Raw genomic sequence first — 18,521 nt, forward strand, 5'->3', positions numbered from 1 at the left:
CACTCACCTGGAGAGGCTGTGAGGGCCATTACACCATAATATGAAAAAGCACTTGCTTCAAACTTCATACCTTCTTTCCCAGCTTCTACTTCCACTTTCCCCTGCGGGGAGAAATGGGACGACTTTCAGTGTGATTTACACAGAAAACTAGTTCTTCCTGGGTTTATTTAACTCCACTCCCATAATCCCAAGAAGACAAGCTTTGGGAAATAAAAGTGAGGGTATATTCATTTCAACTAGAAAACTAGACTTGACTGAATGTGTGGAAGTAACAACAGCAACAAAAGGTGAGTGTCTGTGGGCTCACTTAACATTGTCCCCTTGTCCCCAGCTCTTTGAGCGCCCTCAGTAACACAAATGGCGTGACAAATGCTGAGGAGACTCTTCTGGCTGCCCCAGGAGAAGCCGGAGCTGAGAAAGCAGCAGGAGCAGGGTCAGCATGCCATGTGTCCATGGAACAGGGGTGTGAACTGGCACCAGGGACCTGTTTTCTCCCAAGTCCAGTGCCCTGGGCATCTGAGCAGACACCTTGCCAGGCTCTCTGAGGGCACTGCTGGGGAAAGCAGCCTGAGTGAGTCTCCCCCATCCGAACAAACTCCTCTAAGCGTCTGCTCACCCCCCTCTTCTCTAGCATGCCTGAGACCTCTCCTCCCCCATCGCCTCTTCCATCCCTGCAGCCTGAGGGGTGACCACCAGCCTTGAGAGGTCCTCAGCAGCCTGTTCCGGCCTTAGAAAGATTCCCCAGTCAAGGGTCAGGGTATCTTGGTCACATCACCCCATCACCTCCCCCAGGCCATTCTGTGCAAGGGGCAAACAGCAAGATACCACTTGCTGAAAAGGAACCATTAAACTGGGCATGGTGGCACATGCCTGTAATCCCAGGACTTGGGTAGTAAGAGGCAGCAGGGTGAGGAATCCAAAATCATTCTGGACTACCTGAGACTATCAAAAGAGAGGGAGAAAGAGAAGGCAGGCAGGAGGCAGGCACAGTTGGTTCCCTGACAACCTGGGGAGGAGGAGCTAGGAAAGCCTCTCAACACCTACCACCCCACCCGTGTGAACTCTGGTATCCAGAACACCTCCTACTAGAGTACATTACATTCTGGATTTGGGGAGACCCTCCTTTTGCACCTCACATCTTCAGAAACCCACCTCAGCCTCTCTTTAGATTTCTCATCACCCCATGGAAACACTAGCTTGCCTTGTCCCAACCAACTCCTGGTATACGGAAGGAACTTAAAATACAGATCACTTAATTTGCAGGCAAATGGATGGATCTACAAAACATCATGTTGTGTGAGGTAACCCAGACCCAGAAAGACATATATCATATGTACTCACTCATAAGTGGCTTTTAGACATAAAGCAAAGAAAAACCAGCCTACAATTCACAATCCCAGAGAACCTAGACAACAGAGAGGACCCTAAGGGAGACATACATGGATTTAATCTACATGAGAAGTAGAAAAAGACAAGATCTCCTGAGTAAATTGGGAGCATGGGGACCATAGGAGAGGGCAGAGGAAGGAAAGGGAGCAGAGAAAACTATATAGCTCAATAAAAATTAATAAAAAATTAAAAAATATCTAGATCACTTTTGTCTGTGTGGCGCTGGCAGCTGCAACCCTCCCCTTGTGCAGCCAGGCAAGTGCTTCACTGCTCAGCTGCCCTCCCCTCTGTTCAACCTGAAAAGGAGCAAGTGTAAAAGCTTCCTAGCCATGCAGCCAGGCCCTCCCTACAAGGAGGTGCTGCGAGCCCTCGGGAGCCAGCTCTCATCCTCTGAGCTATATTCCAGAGGGTGGAAAGCAGCCCAGAAAACTGGTTATAGAAGTTTTCAAACAAGTACACCATGAAGAAGAGACAAAATTGTAAGGATTATGACCAGACATGCCCGAAAGCCTAGCACTCAAGAGGCAGAGATGGTGAGTTCAAGTTCAAGGCCAGCTTGGTAGGTCTGTACAACAAAAGTTTCAGGCCAACCTGGGCTATAGAGTAGATCATATCTAGAAAATACTGCCAAAAGTGGGGGCTGAGGAGATGGCTTAGTAGGTAAAAGGCCTGCCAAACAAGCATGAGGACCTAAGTTTGAATCTCTAGCACCCATGTAAGAGACAAGTGCCAACCACATCTGAACCCCTAGCGCTTGGTGGGGATTGACACAAGGGATCTTTGGAGCTCACTGGCCAGTCATCTTAGTCAATCGATGAGCTCTGGGTTCAGTAAGAAATCCTGCCTCAAAAGACAAGGTGGAAAATGATAACAGAAAATGCCTTTGGCCTCCACAGGCACCACCATGCATGCATGCATGCATGCATGCATGCAAGGACATGAGCATGTCGCACGCGCATGCGCGCACACACACAAGCAAACAGAGTTCCAAGAGACACATTTACTTCCTGTTCTACCATGAGGACATGCTTTCTGCAGGAAGCCTAAGGATGGGCAGATCTGGCTGACCCTGGTATAAAGGAAGGGCTAACAACAGACAGACAAGCCACAGAGCTCCTGGCACGAGGTTAAGGGCTGCTTTTGCAGAGGAACAGGGTCCGGGAAGATAGCCCAGTCCGAGTTAGTGTGGTTCTGCTGAGGAAAGCCAGGGAGGGAGGAAGCGGGAGCAATTCCAGAAGGGTGTACTTGAGCGCCCCAAAGATGGGCGCCCAGGGCGGGGAGCAGAAGAGCTGAGAAAGGAGGAGAACTTGCAGTCAGGACAGGTCTTCCGCAGCAGGCCAATGCTGAGGAGAGGGAAGAAGGCTGACGGCTATCTGAGCTGGAGCTGGAGACCCGGGGCTGGGAAGGATGGCAATGGGAGGAGATGGGAGGTAACAAGAGGCTGTCTTCTCTGACAGGATGAGGACAGGAACCAGGGTCTGGTGAGAAAGCAGGTGAGGGAGGTTCCTGGCATGGGGGCAATCGGCAGTGACAGCCAGCACAGGTGTGGCGGGAGCACAGGAGGCTGACAGAGCTGAGCTGCTGGGCCTGCAGGAGCACCTTCACTCAGAGAAGTCAGATGCTGGGGAAACAGCGTCCGGAGGGGCAGCTGAGTGAAGGCCTCAAGGAGCTGGGCTGCCTCTCAGAGCTAGCGTGGGAAGAAGTGGAGAGAACAGAATGCTAGGCACAGTGGGGACAGGAAGGGCTCGGTGAAGGGTGGACCCTTCAAAGAGAAAGAGAAGGAAGTGATGGCAGGGACAGAGGTGACTTTAGAGAAGGTAAAGATGGGAGCATCCAGGGGCACAGGCGCCATGACAGTCTCATTCTGAAGAGCCTCGGTGTGCACAGCGGGGGCGCACACTACTTCAGGGATGGCTGCAGCCTCTCGACTGAACGGCGCAGTCAAACCACAGCCTCCCAGACTTCTTCCGCCGTGTGTTCTGGCTTGTTTCATTAACCACAGTCTGTGTTCTGTGTCTCTGCATGTGGATGTGAGTTCCCACTTTGTGATCCATCATCAGAACCACACTGTGGAAACAAGCCTGGGGTCTGCCTCTCAGGAAGGAAGCAGAGATTGAGAACAGAACAGGATTTTGTGCTGGTTGGGAGCTTCACCTGGTAACCTTAGAAGCACAAGGTCCCAAAGGCTGGCTCCAGCTCCCAGGCCCAGGCAATCTAGGTAATCAGTATGAGGGTGTGAACTGGGTGATCAGTATGAGGGTGTGAACCAGGTGATCAGTATGAGGGTGTGAACTGTGTGATCAGCATGAGGTGTGAGCTGGGTGATCAGTATGAGGGTGTGAACTGGGTGATCAACACAAGGTATGAAGTGGGTGATCAGCATGAGGTGTGAACTGGGTAGGTGTTGGAAGCTCTTCAGGTAACTTCAGGAATATGCAAGGTTTGGAGTTTCGTGTTTTGGCTGTTTGAGAGCAATGGCCCCAGATCTGGAAACTGTTTTCTGATCTCCAAAAAATGCCCACAAAGGCACAAGGTCAGGTCTCCTGACTAATGAAGGATGGTTACAGAGAGATTCCACACCCACACCCAAGACCACAGCCACCCGCTACATCCTTCGGGGCAGGCACCAGGTGGGGTAGAGCATACTGCCTACTCTCCTCTCGGATGCCAGGGTCTCAACCGTCAGTTCCGAGGACACACTAGGCAGTGGCTCCCACGTCTATGGCTCTAAGAACTGGCAGCAGGTAAGAGCCAGTGCATCTTTTCCCTCAACACCCACTGCTGCCATCATTTCACAAAAGACCACATATTTTACCTGCCCTTCCAATTTAGAAAATGTGGTTTCAACAAACATTCCTTCAGACTAAACATGAATTGCTCTGTGAAAATGTCCTATAACCATTCTTGTCTCGCCTTTCCTCCTACTGATGACAGTGTTACAACCATACTCAGAGCCACTTACAAAATGACAACAGATTAAAAAGTCTGACAGAAAGTGGAGGAGAGGGGGGTGGAGCATGATTAAAATACGGAGCATACACTGAAATTCCCAACAAACAAACAAATACAGAACAAAGACAATAGGGCTGGAAAGATGGCTCAGCAGGCAAAGGTAGCTGTGGCCAAGCCTGACCGCTCAAGTTTGATCCCTAGGATCTGCATGATGCGGGGGGGGGGGGGGTGAGACCTGCCCTGCTATCTTCTGAGCCCACACAGTTTTGGCAGAAAAGAAAAATAAGCCCAAATTATAGAAAATAACACATGAAGCCTGGTGGTGGTAGTGCACGCCTTTATTCCCAGCACTCGGGAGGCAGAGGCAGGTGGATCTCTGTGAGTTCGAGGCCAGCCTGGTCTACATAGTGAGTTCCAGGACAGTCAGGGCTACACAGAGAAACCCTGTCTTGAAAAGCAAACAAAAAAAAAAGAAAATAATAAATGAGAATGAAATCACAATAGAGGGCTAGACAGATAGTTGAGCAACTCCAGTTCTGGGGCATCTGATACCCTCCTCTGACCTCTGAGGGCACCAGGTACACCACACTGCACAGAAATAAATGCAGGCAAAATACTCATATACATAAAATAATAAAATAAATCTAAAAATATTAAAATCACAACTATTTATAGATCCTTACAGCCCCAGCATTCTAAAATTCTCCATTTGCTAGTTTAAACCTGCCCCACCCAGGCCCCCTCCCTCCATCTCACCCCTGCCCAGGCCATCTCCCGCCCATGCCCCCCATCCTCCCAACCCCCCCACCCTCCACCCCTACCCAGGCCACCCTCCACAGAGGGAAGTTTTTCTGACAGGCAGGGTTAGCAACACCCAGGGACACCTGTCATTTAAGCGTCAGTAGTTTCAGAAAGATCATTTGAAATAACCGCAGGAGTGTGAATGAGATGAGGGCCATCCCCACAGGGAAATGGCTTGGGATCAATAGGCATCTCTGCACATAACTCTTCCATATAGGAAAGAATCTATACTATTGATTTTACTTTTAAAATATTCAGAAACTTGTTCTCTAAAAGTACAAAAACAAAAAAACAAAAAAAAAATCAGGACAGGACATGATGGACTCCAGGCTTTCTCAGAGTTTAAGCAGATAGGTCAAGAAGAAGGCTTAGCCAGATACGGGACACCACTATAATCCCAATACTCCAGGAGACAGAGACAGCAAGACTACAAACAAGTTCAAGGCCAGCCAGGGCTACATACAAGGCCCTGTCTAAAAATAATTCCTAATAGTTTTTTAAAAAGGCTCTGGAAGGGGGCATAGTAGTGCCACGCAAGGATGGCTACCTGAGAAAGAACTCAGGCACAGGATTCCCACCTCTTCCTCTGGATGATGTGCTAGCTGACTTCTTTCATCTAAGAGCCTACGCACGCTAGTCAGCTCCCACCTCCGGCTTCATAGTCAGAAGCCATGCTATCTCAGTCCCAATAACCCACAGAGTAGATAACCTTGGGTGGTTAGTGGCCAACTGAGGCAGACCGAAGACTTCTCCCACACTGGCCAGCACCCACGGGTCCATTCACTCTCAGGCTAGGTTCTGGCTATGCTTGTTCATTCTAGGTTGCCATCACAAAATACCCAGTGGGGCTTGCCATCAGAAAGGACGTAGCTCAGTTGGTAGGGTGCTTGCCCGACATGTACAAAGATTCTCGTAAAGCCTGGCACATTCCTGCAAACCCAGCACTCAGGAGGTGTAGGCAGTTCACGGTCATACTCAACAGCCTGGGCTGTATGAGATCTTGTGAAACAAAAAGGGGGCTGGGGTGGATAGAAAGACGGCAAGGGTAACTGGATGCTAAGAGCACAAACGTGGGGTGGTTCCTGGCCATGCCACTCAGAGACACCTGTGCTCCGTGTGTGACTCTGGAGTGTGCATGCTCGCTAGGCGTGGTTTCTTATGTGGTGGCTGCACACAGAAGCCTGAGGTTCTGCAAGTTCACTTCAGAATGTATACTTTAAAAAAACTGGTGGCCAAATATTAATTGTACACATTTTCATCCTCTGGTGGACCCTTTGCCTGGGTGCTTACATCATATTGGAGCCAAGCCAAGTGGCAGTGGCTAGGCCTCACTTCTGCACGAGCGGGAGCTTGTCAGAAACCAAGATCTGCGCTTACCAAGACCCTGCATGACTTGGAGCAGGAGTCTGAGCCCTGAGCAGGACAGAATGGAAGGCAGTGACCTCACAGAGACAGGCCAGGCATGCCCACAGCAGGTTGGACAGCGGCGCTACTATGAGAATATTCAGGGTCGCTCAATTGCAGTCAAAGAATACAGAGGTCAGTCACCCAGGACCAGAGGCTCAGGTGTGCTTAAGGCAGAGCAGGCTTTTACTATACTGGACAAGTGGGGCTGATCACACACTTAGTTTTAAATACTAATCTGAAAGAGTAAACCTATTTTAGGGCAAAAATTATCTTTGAAATCTGTACCAGAAGCTTTTAAAAGTAGGACTGGAATCGTTGAAAAAGAAAAAAAGGAGAAGAGAGAGCATGAATTTGCACATGAAATGAGCAAGAAGAGTACGGAAGTTCCTGTCCACTGTGTCCCCAGAGACAGGGCTGGGAATTCTGTTCACCTCTTGAGACTGGTCACACCCAGGGAGTGATGGGCAGGGCAGGGCAGGGCAGGGCAGGGCAGGGCCTTTTCTCGTTGGCCCATTTAGATCTGCTGCTCTAGAGGACCAGAAGCACCACAAAGACAGTGATCTGGAACCTCTTGCCTTTGAGGAGGAAAGCCATGTCCAGCAGTTACTTACTATACATACACAATCAACTTGTTAGATTTATTCTGTTGCCTGTAGACACACCACATGCACGTCCACCGAGGCCAGAAGAGGGTATTGGATCCCCTGGAACTGGGGCTGCCATGTGGGAGTTGGGAACCAAACCTGGGTCCTGTGCAAGAGCAGCCAGTGCTCTCACTGCTGAGCCTGACAGCTGTATTTACTTTCTACTTCTTTACTACACAACGCTCCCTCATGTTGTCAACTCAAACCTGGTCATCTCTTAGATGCGAGCAATTTCTACCATTTTATAATGGATTTGCTGTTTGTTTTCATGGATAGTGCTGTAAACGGCTTATATATGAGACTGTCAGTTTAGGACTATAATCTATTTATAAGCCCCCTTTCTGTTTGTCATTTATTTTTTATTTTAAAAATTACATTATTTGCTGGGCAGTGGTGCAGGAGGCCTTTAATCCCAGCAGACAGGAGACAGAGGCAGGCGAACCTCTGAGTTTGAGGTCAAGTTGGTCTATGGAGCGTGTTCCAGCATAGCCAGGGCTACACACAGAGAAACCCTGCCTTGAAAAACAAAACAAACTAATTATATTATTTATGAATTTACTTAAGGAAAAAGCTTCGTCTCGTATGCAGAAGCAAACAAAACTACAATGCGAACAGAGGAGAATGGGGAAGGAGGCCAGTGGGCTGAGAAGAGACCAGCAGGCTGAGAAGAGGTCAGCGGGCATTCCCTGAAGATGGAAACAGCGGAAACATGCACATTTACGCACATTCATGAGCAGGAGTGCTGTGAGGCCCATCACTCTGCACAAATAATTTGAGATAGCAATTTGGGTTTTTTTTTTTTTTAAAGAGAGGGTTTCTCTGTAGCTTTGGAGCCTGTCCTGGTACCAGGCTGGCCTCGAACTTACAGAAATCCACCTGCCTCTGCCTCCTGAGTGCTGGGCTTAAAGGCGTGAGCCACACCACACCACCGCCTGGCTTGAGATAACGATTTGTAACAAAGAATGAATAGAGAGGCTGGGAAAGTGGCTCAGTGGGTGAAGTGCATGCCAGCAGGCATATGGACCTAGATTTGACCCCCAAACCCAACAGATCTGTAACCCGCAAGGTGTGGGCCCATACAGCAGTGGATCCCCAGAGCTCTGTGTGTAAGCTTCTGTGGAAGAACAGTGAAATTTCATTTTCTTCTACAAACTAGAATATATTATATTCACTGATCTTTTCAATTATGTATTTATTACATAATTATACACATAAAAGTATATAATGCTACTTAAAGTTGGAAACTAAAAGTTTAATTACATATTTCAAAGACTTTTTTCTTTTAAAAAGGCAAGGGCTTACACAATTCAGGCTGGCCTCAAACTCAGTATGTAGCCAAGGATGACCTAGGACTTCTGATCCTCCTGCCTCTATGTCTTCAGTGCAGGGATTACAGGTGTGCACCGCCACACTCTTCTGAGCAGTGCTGGGGACCAAACCCGGTGCTTTAGCATGAAGGCGAGTACCCTACCAATGGGTGCATCCTAGCACACCACTGTGAAGTATTTTATTCCTAATTTCATCATCATCTACCTAGGTGGTTTTATGAAACTTGTCTTTTTATATTTACTGTACTACACATGAGGACACAGTATATATTACTGCACTATACGCTAGCACACAGTATATATTACTGCACTATACGCTAGCACACAGTATATATTACTGCACTATTTACTAAGACATAGTATATATTACTGTGATATATGACCCCTTTCATGAATCACATATCAACAGTGGTGATTCATGTCTGTATTCCCCAATACTTGGGTGGAAAAGACGGGGGGGGGGGGGGATGTTAAGAGTTCAAGGTCACCCTTGCCTACATAGCAAGTACGAGGCCAGTCTGACAGTATACAATATCCTGCCCCAGAAAAGCAAAACTAACCCTCCAAAAAGAATATTTCTGTAGATTTTATGTTTGGCTATCTCTAAGTCTTAATTTTACTTTACAGGTTATATAATTTAAATTACTGTCTCGGTGTTCTTGGTGCTGGTGAGAAAACACTGTCATCACAGTTAAGTGCCTTGGAGACGGGAAAGCGGCTCAGAGGAAGCCACCTGCAGCACACCTGAGGACTGTCGTGGTGGGAGAGAAGACCCCCATGGGCTGTCCTCTGACGCCCACATGCTCACCACGGCATGAATACATGTACGGTTGTGCAGGCAGGTGTGTTCTTACAGAGGCTAGAGGACAGCCTTAGGTGGCAGTGTTCTTTAAGCTGTGTCCCTGCTTGTGTTTTAGATAGGGTCTCTCATTGGCCTGGGCTCATGGATGAGGCTGGGCTGACTGGTCAAAGTGCCCTAGGGATCCAGCTGGTCCCCACCCCATGCTGGGATTACTGAGGAACTCAGGCCCCCACTCGCTCGGCAAGCCCTCTGCCAAGTTTCTGCCTTACCAGACATTAAGACAAGTAGAGCCGACATAGATTTCACTGTGACTTACTGTGCTCTTATTGCCCTTATCATCTCGTTTAATAAAGTTCATTAAAATTTTAAAAGTCTACTTTTTAAAATAAAACTTGAAGTTTTGCTTTTATTCATACATAGTTTATATTTTGTTATATGTGACAAATATTCTTTCAGTTAGGTTCACTTAAATCATTTCTTTGAATAAACTTAATTTCATTTAATATGGGATTTAAAGTAAAAGATTTAAACGACGAGCAAGGGAGACAAGTCAGCTGGCAGAGTGCTTGCCAACGGTGTGCAGGCCCTGGGTGTGGTTTATGGCACAAACATATATCCCAGGGCTGTGGATGCAAAGACAAAAGATCAGAAGTTCAAGCTCAGGGAAGATGACGGTGAAGGTTGAACACTTCCTGCCCAACCATGAAGACCACAGAAACCCCTCCTCAATGCCAGCTGGGTGCGGCGGCCCACCTCTACCTCCAGCCTCAGAAAGCAGACACAGAGCCAGCTGGCCAGCAAGACTAGATTAGCCATATGTGCAAGAGCCTCTGCTGCAGCGGCTAAGGAAGAACAATAGGATTCCTAACATGAACTTGGGCCTCTACAAGCATGTTTATATGTGTGCATAGGCATGCACACATTCAAAAAATGTGCATATCATACACACATGTGAAAAAAGGCCAAGGTCACCTTCAGTTACATAGGAAGCTTGAAGTCAGCCTAGGCTACTTCAAAGAGCTACTTCAGAGCCTGTTCCAAATAATATTAAAATGATGTGTTTCTACAGTGTAATTCTAGCTTCCAAATCTATTACTTGAGGAGTTTTCCTAGAGTTGCAGAAGGAAATCCTCCTGCACCCAGGTAGGCAGAGAAGGCAAGCATTGCTGCCTTCCTATGACTGCATGAAATGCAGAGAGCATGCTCCATAAGCTGGCATGAGCTGTGCTGGGGTGGCAGCGTTTTAGGGCGGAATGTACTTGGCAAAAGATGACGGCTATGCCAGATTGACCGAGGGTGGCATGGTATTTTGTCCTATTATACTCTGGTACCTCGGATAATTGGCTAGTTTGCAAGAACATGGCTTTTGCCAACATCTGCAATTTAAGTACCCCCAGAGGCTTGTTCATCAACCACACATACCACTTATAAAATCCATGACATCAGCTCAAAAAAACAAGCTACAGTATCTAACATGCAGTATCTATTCAAACACAGGTAGATGTGTCTAAATGGCCTATCAAACATGTGCCAAATGATTTCCTTATAAATAAAATGGAAGGATAGTTTCTTTTTCAAAAAAAATGTTAATTTATCTATTTGTTTGAAACAGGGTCTCATGTATCCCAGGTTGGCCCTCAACTTGCTATGTAACTCAGGATGAGCTTCATCCCGATCCTCGTTGCCCCACCTCCCTGCTGCTAACAGTATACAGCACCATGCATGGTTTCCATGCTGCTGGGATTGAATTCAGGGGCTTGGACACTCTGGTCACTGAATCACATCCCAGCTCCTCCATAAAACTTTTAAAAGATGTATTTGTCTTATATATATGAATGCTTTGTCTCCATGTATGTGCATACACCAAATGCATGCCTGATGACTGAAGAGATCAGAAAAAGGCACTGACTCCCCAGGGGCTGGAACCACAAATGTTTGGGAGCCACCATGTGAGTGCTGTGAACTGAAGCCAGGTCCTCTGCAAAAGCAGCAAGTGCTCTAAACCACTGAGTCATCCCTCCAGCCCCCAAATTCCTATAAAGCTTATTTTAATAATTCATGGTTTGGGGCTTATGAGATGACTCAGTGTAAAGGCACCTGCTGAACAGGTCTGGTGGCCAGAGTCCTTGATCTCTTGTAAAAGTGGAAGAAGATGCAGACTCCAAAGGTTATCTTTGGTCAAGCGGTGAGCTTTTAATCCCAGCACTAGGGAGGCAGAGGCAGGCAGATCTCTGTTGAGTTCGAAGCCAGCCTGACCTGTCTACAAGAGCTAGTTCCAGGACAGACTCCAAAACTACAGAGAAAGCCTATCTTAAAAACAAAACAAAAATTACATTTGACCTCCACACGTGCATCCCTTGTCACTAATACACATAGAGACAATTTTTTTTTAGGGGACGCACTTGGCTGTCCTGGAACTCACTCTGTAGATCAGGTTGGCCTTGAACTCAACAATAATTTTTTTTTCTTTAAGAACTGACACAAAATTTTTAAAAATCTTTAAGAAGTACTAACTGGACCTGGAAAGATGGCTCTGTGGTTAGGGGCAAGCACTGCTCTTTCTGAGGACCTGAGTGTGGTCTCTAGCTCCCTGATCCACAGCTCACAACCACCGGTAACTCCAGCTCAGGGATTCAACACCCTTGCTGCTCTCGCAGGAGAACTGGATTCAGTTCCCAACTCCCGCATGGTAGCTCACAAGCCCTGCAATCAGTTTCAGATCTGATGCCCTCTTCTGACTTCTGTAGGCATCAAGCACACATGAGGTCCATAACATACATGCAGGCAAAACACGGATACAAAACAAAAATTAATCTTTAAAAAGCTGTCTGAGAACTCAAGGAACCCAGAACAGCACATTTCAAATGCCCGCCAAGACCTGGACAGGGACAGGCACGTCACCAACACTTCTAAAGTCAGTAGCGGCATTCCTCACCTGACTCGGCACAGCGGCAAAGTGTCAGCGCCTTTCGGTATCAGACATGAAATGAGTGGCGCTACCTCACATTAGAATCATCACCCCGCAAAGTAAGCGGATCAAATGTCCCTCTTATAAACACACATGTGTAAGCTAAGTGGGCAACCCCCTTGCCTACACCAGGCCTCCTCAGAGCAGAAAGGATGGGTCCTCAGAGAGGGCGAGCGAGCATCGAGCAGCTCCTGACCTGCAGGAGAAGGACGAAGTAGTCCACGGGTTTGTTGCGCTGGTAGAGGTAGCACTCGGGGCTTTTCTTGTTCTTCTCATCGTACTTGAGCTCCTGGATGACATTGGGGTGCTTTAGCAGCCTTAGGAGGATCTTCTCTGACATCTGGGATGGGCTAAACGCTTCTACTTCTATAGACATAAACACAACTTGACATTACACTTCAGAGAAGGGCAGTTGAGGTGCTCAGATCGGAAGAACACTTGGAGACAACAATACAACACAGATGAACCAGGCTTCCATTTGGTGATCCACTGGGGTCAGATTACCTGGGAGAAATTACAGCAGTGGCATACTCATGTCTGACCCATTTAAATCTTTCCTTTCCAACCTGCCATTGGTTTCTGTCTCGTATGAGTGCCCTATAATCTCTGAATGATGGGAATGGAATTCAGTTATCAGCAGACTCCCTCCTTGAGAGCCAGGACACCCTTAAACACAAGCCACAACAGCCTGACTGTTCGCCAACAGCCAAGGGAGGAACCACGGTCAGGAAGCATTGAGGGTGGGGTGGGGGTTAGTGCCAGTGCATAGACCTGGGCTCCACCTCCTGCTCTCACACCGCTCTCCTGAGGAATTCCAGGGACCACCGAGGGAGAGAATCAGAATAAAAGCAAGGCCGTGCACACATCAACATGCACTCTGACTGGCCAACAGAGAGGGAAACAGTGATCGGTACTGACAAAGACAGTTATTTCATTTAAAACAACAGAAAACTCAAAGCTGCTGACTCCAGGGTGCGATCATAAATGTGGACTTCGTGGTCTCTCAGAGGCAGAGTAGGGTAACACAGTTTTAAGTGTGGTTCTTCCACAATGAACAACAACAGTACCAGAATAGGAAGAGAGTAATAGCAAAATATTGTTTAACTTATTTTTTGAATTAGATGCTATAAACAAAAGCTACAAATTCTGGATTCACGTTTGTGACTTTTTCATAGTTAAGACAGTACATTGCAGGGAATTTGGAAAATACAGAAAAATAAAATAAAAGTCCTCTGTAAGTTGACTGCTTAGACAGCCATTCCGAGCAATTTGGTGAGTATTTCTTTCTAGTGCTTTGCCTAGGCACATGTGCCTGAGTACGTATGTGTATGTGTACACATAGAGCTACAAGTGTGGTCATGGCAGACACATACTCCAATATCTAGGGGGTTTCTAATACGCAGAAGTCATGGACACTTTCCCATGTCATAAACGTGAACAGTGAGCACGTCCATGTATCTGACATAGGTGACATCTGCCACGTGTTGCTGCTGACCTTTTAGGGCACGTGTATAAACATATTGCACATGGTTGAAACTTACTGGCCCATCTTGGAAACAGATGTCTTCTGTAAGCCTCTGGGAGCTTCCAGATTTTTCTCACATTTCCTTGGCCAACAGAGCTCACCCTTCACCTTAGAGGGCCGTTTAGGGATGTGAGAGAATTAGTCTCTTAGGGCTTTCAACCTTGACCACTTGGAAGCAGTCAGTGCTGGCTGGACGGTGGCTTTAACCATGTGAACACTTGCCTCTGGATGGGGCCCAATTAACAATCTGACTTGAAGAAGCCACCAAGACATTCAGGTCAAACTTGTAAAATCTTTCATTTCATCAAAACCATAAAAGATAAGGATCTAATTCTGCATGTCTGTTTTCTTCTTTGAGTCTTAGCGCCTGCGTTACCACTGGTGTCCAACTGTTCTTCCAAGGCAAGCCGAAGAGAGAATTACTCAACTGTCCAATCAAACAAGGTGGCGCCTGGTTTGCACTGTCAGCCTACTCGGCCAGCTGGCTCACGCGTGGGGCTGAGCTGGCAGGAGATCACCTGGCCTACCGTACACATGCAGTGTGGCACTAACATTCATCCTTACCTTTCAGACCAATTTTAAGTTACTGGTCCACCCCTGGCAAATGTCTCAGAGGGTTCATGCCGACACTGAACACAGGAGAGGAGAGAATTTAAAGAGAACAAAACAAAACAGAACAAAAACAAAAACAAAAAAACAAAACACAAAGTGGCATTACTTGTCACCCCATTCCCCAGCCCCCACCCCCAGCCCCCCAGTCAGCTTGGTGAGGAAGGCTCCAGGGCCTGCAGATCTCACACTGTGATAAGCGCACTTGCCTGTTGCTAGGAAACGGTGCATGGCCAGGAGAAGCTGCGGTGATATTTTAACCTTCATCTCGCTGTCCGTCTGCTTGAAGGCAGAGAAATCTTGCTTCCTTTCACGGTGGGCCACTTTCTTTTTCGTTCTGTTGTCGGCTGAGAGGGGAATGAGGAAAGGAAAACACAAAATCAGGGCTCTTCATCGGCGAAAGACACAAAACACACTGTTTTGATCTCTCCAGGGACCGGCAGACTGGGCAGAGAGCACAGCCACTCCTGGGTCTGCAATAAGTCACAGCAGGACACTGGACTGCCTTAGAGAGCACCCACAAGACACGGCTGAGCAGACGGGACGAACCCCACAAGCAGCACACAGAATCACACAGCAGCAGGCTGGCCTCAAGTGCTACAACCACTCCAGGGGAAGAACTGCCACAGGCTACACCTGAGGGAAGCTGTCTGTGCCTCCCTCACACAGGGCCTCTCAGTCTCCTCAGTCCCAGGTGAAAGACAATAAACACAGAGGAGATTTCTCAAGAACAAGTCTCCTTCCAGGAATGCCCTGCTTCATTCCTGCCCCAGACTAGGAGATGGTCAAGGTCAGGCAACCAAGGGGTGGGGGGTGGGGGTCCGGGAGGAACAAACCAGCTTCCTCTGGAAAAGGCCAGGGGAAGCACTCAGGCTCCGGGCTTCTGTTGCCGACCCGCTACACTTTTCTGCAAGAGCAGCTGTGGATAAATGAGCACACACAGCCACACTGTACAGAAACTTCACTTTTGCTTAATTTCTACATGGCACAAAGTAATTATTCTTCTGTTGGTGTTTTTCCCCTCAGTCATTAAACATCATGAAAAGCCATTCTTGCCTTGTTAGGACATAAGAAGCCAGGTGGCAGATATTAATGGGTTGTGGTTTGCCAGACCCTGATCTAGAAGGGATTTCCCACAAAGCTGTTTCTCTTTGTTTTTGTTCTTTTTTAAAGAATAAATTGCTGATAAAGAAAAATTGATGTAACAAGACCCCAACTGTGTATAATGGCACTTACCTGTAATTTCAGCACTCAGAAGGCTAAGAAAGGAGAATTATATTGTCAAAGCTAGCCTAGGCTATGGTGTGAAACTCCATCTCAAACGCCACTACCACCACGTCAAAAAAGAAGAAGAGGAAGAAGAAGGAGGAGGAGGAGGAAGAGGAAGAGGAGGAGGAGGAAGAGGAGGAAGAGGAAGAAACAAGGGAGGAAGGAAGGAAGGAAGGAAGGAAAGAAAGAAAGAAAGAAAGAAAGAAAGAAAGAAAGAAAGAAAGAAAGAAAGAAAGAAAGAAAGAGAAATGAAGGACAAGGCCCCAACTGCTATCTCTGCCCCCAAGGCTCTGAATTACCGCCTCTTGTCCAAGTAAATGTCAACGGCTAGGCCTTCTGTGAGTCTTCTACACTTCTACCTCAAGGTATTTTGAAAATCGGAAAGTGTAAATCTATATGAAGCTTAAAAATGGTCTCTGCTGGCAGCATGCTGCTGTCAGGACTGACCTGTCACCTAGACTGAGATAACCCTAAAGGCTCGGCATTTCCTACCAACAGGTCATGCAATCCTCCTCCATGGAATGAGTTCCCTCGCTGGGGGTTTAGTAACATTTAGTAACATTTCCATAAAAAAGTATCTAAGATTTCACAACCATTTATATTGTCTTCCCAGTGGTAAGTGCTACCCCAGGGAAAACAGAATATCCAGATACACATTGGATCTGAATGAAGAGGGGCCAGTGACATAACTCAGTGGGTAAAGTCCCAAAGTTGAGGAAACTAAGTTGGAGCTCAGAACCCTCGTAAGGCAGGGATAGAAAAGGCACCCCATGCCTGCACTCTGCAAACTTGATACATGCACTGCTGTACTTGTGGGCTCACTTACACTGTACAGGATCGTAAAGGATGAAAAGAACACAGACAAACAGCAGCATTCTCTACTATGAAGCCTCTGACTATCTTCCAATGTGAAAACATAGGCAAAAATGCTATACAGATGTGAAGGAGACAGGACACATTTTTCAGAGACAATTCTTAGCAATTTAAAAGTCTTCCTTTCATTAGGTGTTACAAAACCTTGGCGATTTGAAAATGTGCAATGTTCCCTTGTAAAAAGACTAGACAAAATCACTATACAGCGATAAAAAATAATGACATCTTGAAAATTGCTGGCAAATGGATGGATCTAAAAAACATTATATTGAGTGAAGTAACCCACACCCAGAAAGACAAATTTCACATGTTCTCACTCATAAGTGGCTTTTAGGCATAAAGCAAAGAAAACCAGCCTACAATTCACAATCCCAGAGAACCTAGACAACAATGAGGACCCTAAGAGAGACTTACATAGATCTAATCGACATGGGAAGTAGAAAAAGACAGGATCTCCTGAGTAAATTGGGAGCGTGAGGATCATGGGAGAGGGTAGAAGGGGAGAGGGGAGGAAGAGAGGGGAGCGGAGAAAAAATGTATAGCTCAACAAAAACAATAAAAGAAACCCACTCTCTTTTTGAGCAAGGCAAGTTTTTCCTGGATGCTGCAGGGCACCAGGATAGCCCAAGTCCTATGGTATGGGCTCTGTTTCCAAGCTGAGAGGATCCTCAGGGTCCAGGTACTCCATGCCTACCCAGTTCCCAGGAGCTTTGGGCCCTCCTTGGCATTCTTAACTTTTCAAAGAGCCTCATATGGGGCTGAAGAGATGCCTCAGTGGTTAAGAGCACTGGCTGCTCTTCCAGAGGACCCAGGTTCAATTCTCAGCACCAACATGGCAGCTCACAACCATCTGTAGCTCCAGTCCCAGAGGGTCTGATGCCCTCTTCTGGCATTCTTGGATATTGCGTGCCTGTGATACACGTGTGCAGGTGAAATGCCCATATACAAAATAAACAAATTTTAAAAAAGAAAAGCCTCATATGATAAAAGTGGGGCTGAGGGCGGAGCCTGAAGTTTCCTGATGCAGGGAGCGCGTTGTATACACCAATGAGACAAGCTGCAGGTCCAATACTTGGGGCAAATTCACACCTGGGTCTGCCCCTGCCTGATCTAAATACTCAGCATTCCCACCTGCCCTTCAAAAGAAGACTATGAAGCAGCCAACAAGAAATCTATATTCTCCGTGTGTATGGGGGGTTACCTGTGCATGCATCTGTGGAGGGCAGAGGTCAACACTTGAATGCTGCCTGTCTTATTTACTATCTTGGAAAAGGGGTATCTTACGGACCCTATAGCTCACACACTGACTTCACCCTCCCCCATAACACTATTTTCGAGTCTCTGGCTCCCAGCACTGAATCATTGGCACTCAACCACCCCCAGCTCTTCTGTGGGTGCTCACGTTTGCACGGCCCTCATCCCACCACTGGCGCCATCTCCACACCGTATTCTCACTGCACACATTGCTGCCTGCCCCTCCCGGCGTTACTGCCCAGCCAGCTGCCCTTGCTCAGCTCACCTGCTCCCGACCCATAAATGCTGGAACAAGGAAATATAATCAGCTGCCACCTATCAATTTAACTAAACAAATTCTCTTGTTAAATATATGAATCACAAACTTAAGGAGAAACAAATTCATTTGAAAGCACTTTGCCTAGCTGTGTAACATAAACCCGCATAGAAGGATGTACAAGTGTCTGAAGGCCGAGAGCAGAGTTTCTGTCTTGGGTGTGGACTCACGGCCAGGAGAAGTTGCCTCCGGAAAAGAAGCTCCACTCAATGCCACTGAATCTGCCTCTTCTTCCACTCTGGTAAAAGCACTAGGCGACGCTAAGAGGCAGCACGACCTGGCACACACGCCGTATAATTAAAACAGAGGGCTCAACACTGGGGAGTGTGTAAACAGCAGCCGGCAGCAGCAAAGGTCTGGGAACATGAACACACACACACACAC

The 18,521-nt window shown here is 47.2% G+C and overlaps 1 protein-coding gene across 2 annotated transcripts in view; it reads right to left on the minus strand.

The window, feature by feature from the left end:
- Cnnm2 (cyclin and CBS domain divalent metal cation transport mediator 2) overlaps positions 1-18,521 on the minus strand; it is a 131,895-nt gene that overhangs the window by 17,531 nt on the left and 95,843 nt on the right. For both annotated transcript variants that reach the window (XM_085694061.2, XM_085694060.2), the window contains exons 3-5: positions 14,635-14,772; positions 12,488-12,657; positions 8-101 (exon numbers count right to left, since the gene is read on the minus strand). In XM_085694061.2, the coding sequence (XP_085550187.2) occupies positions 8-101; positions 12,488-12,657; positions 14,635-14,772 (402 nt within the window). The remainder of the gene's footprint in view (positions 1-7; positions 102-12,487; positions 12,658-14,634; positions 14,773-18,521) is intronic.

Source organism: Myodes glareolus, chromosome 7 (genome assembly GCF_982192425.1).
Source record: "Myodes glareolus chromosome 7, mMyoGla1.1, whole genome shotgun sequence".
Classification (NCBI taxonomy): domain Eukaryota; kingdom Metazoa; phylum Chordata; class Mammalia; order Rodentia; family Cricetidae; genus Myodes; species Myodes glareolus.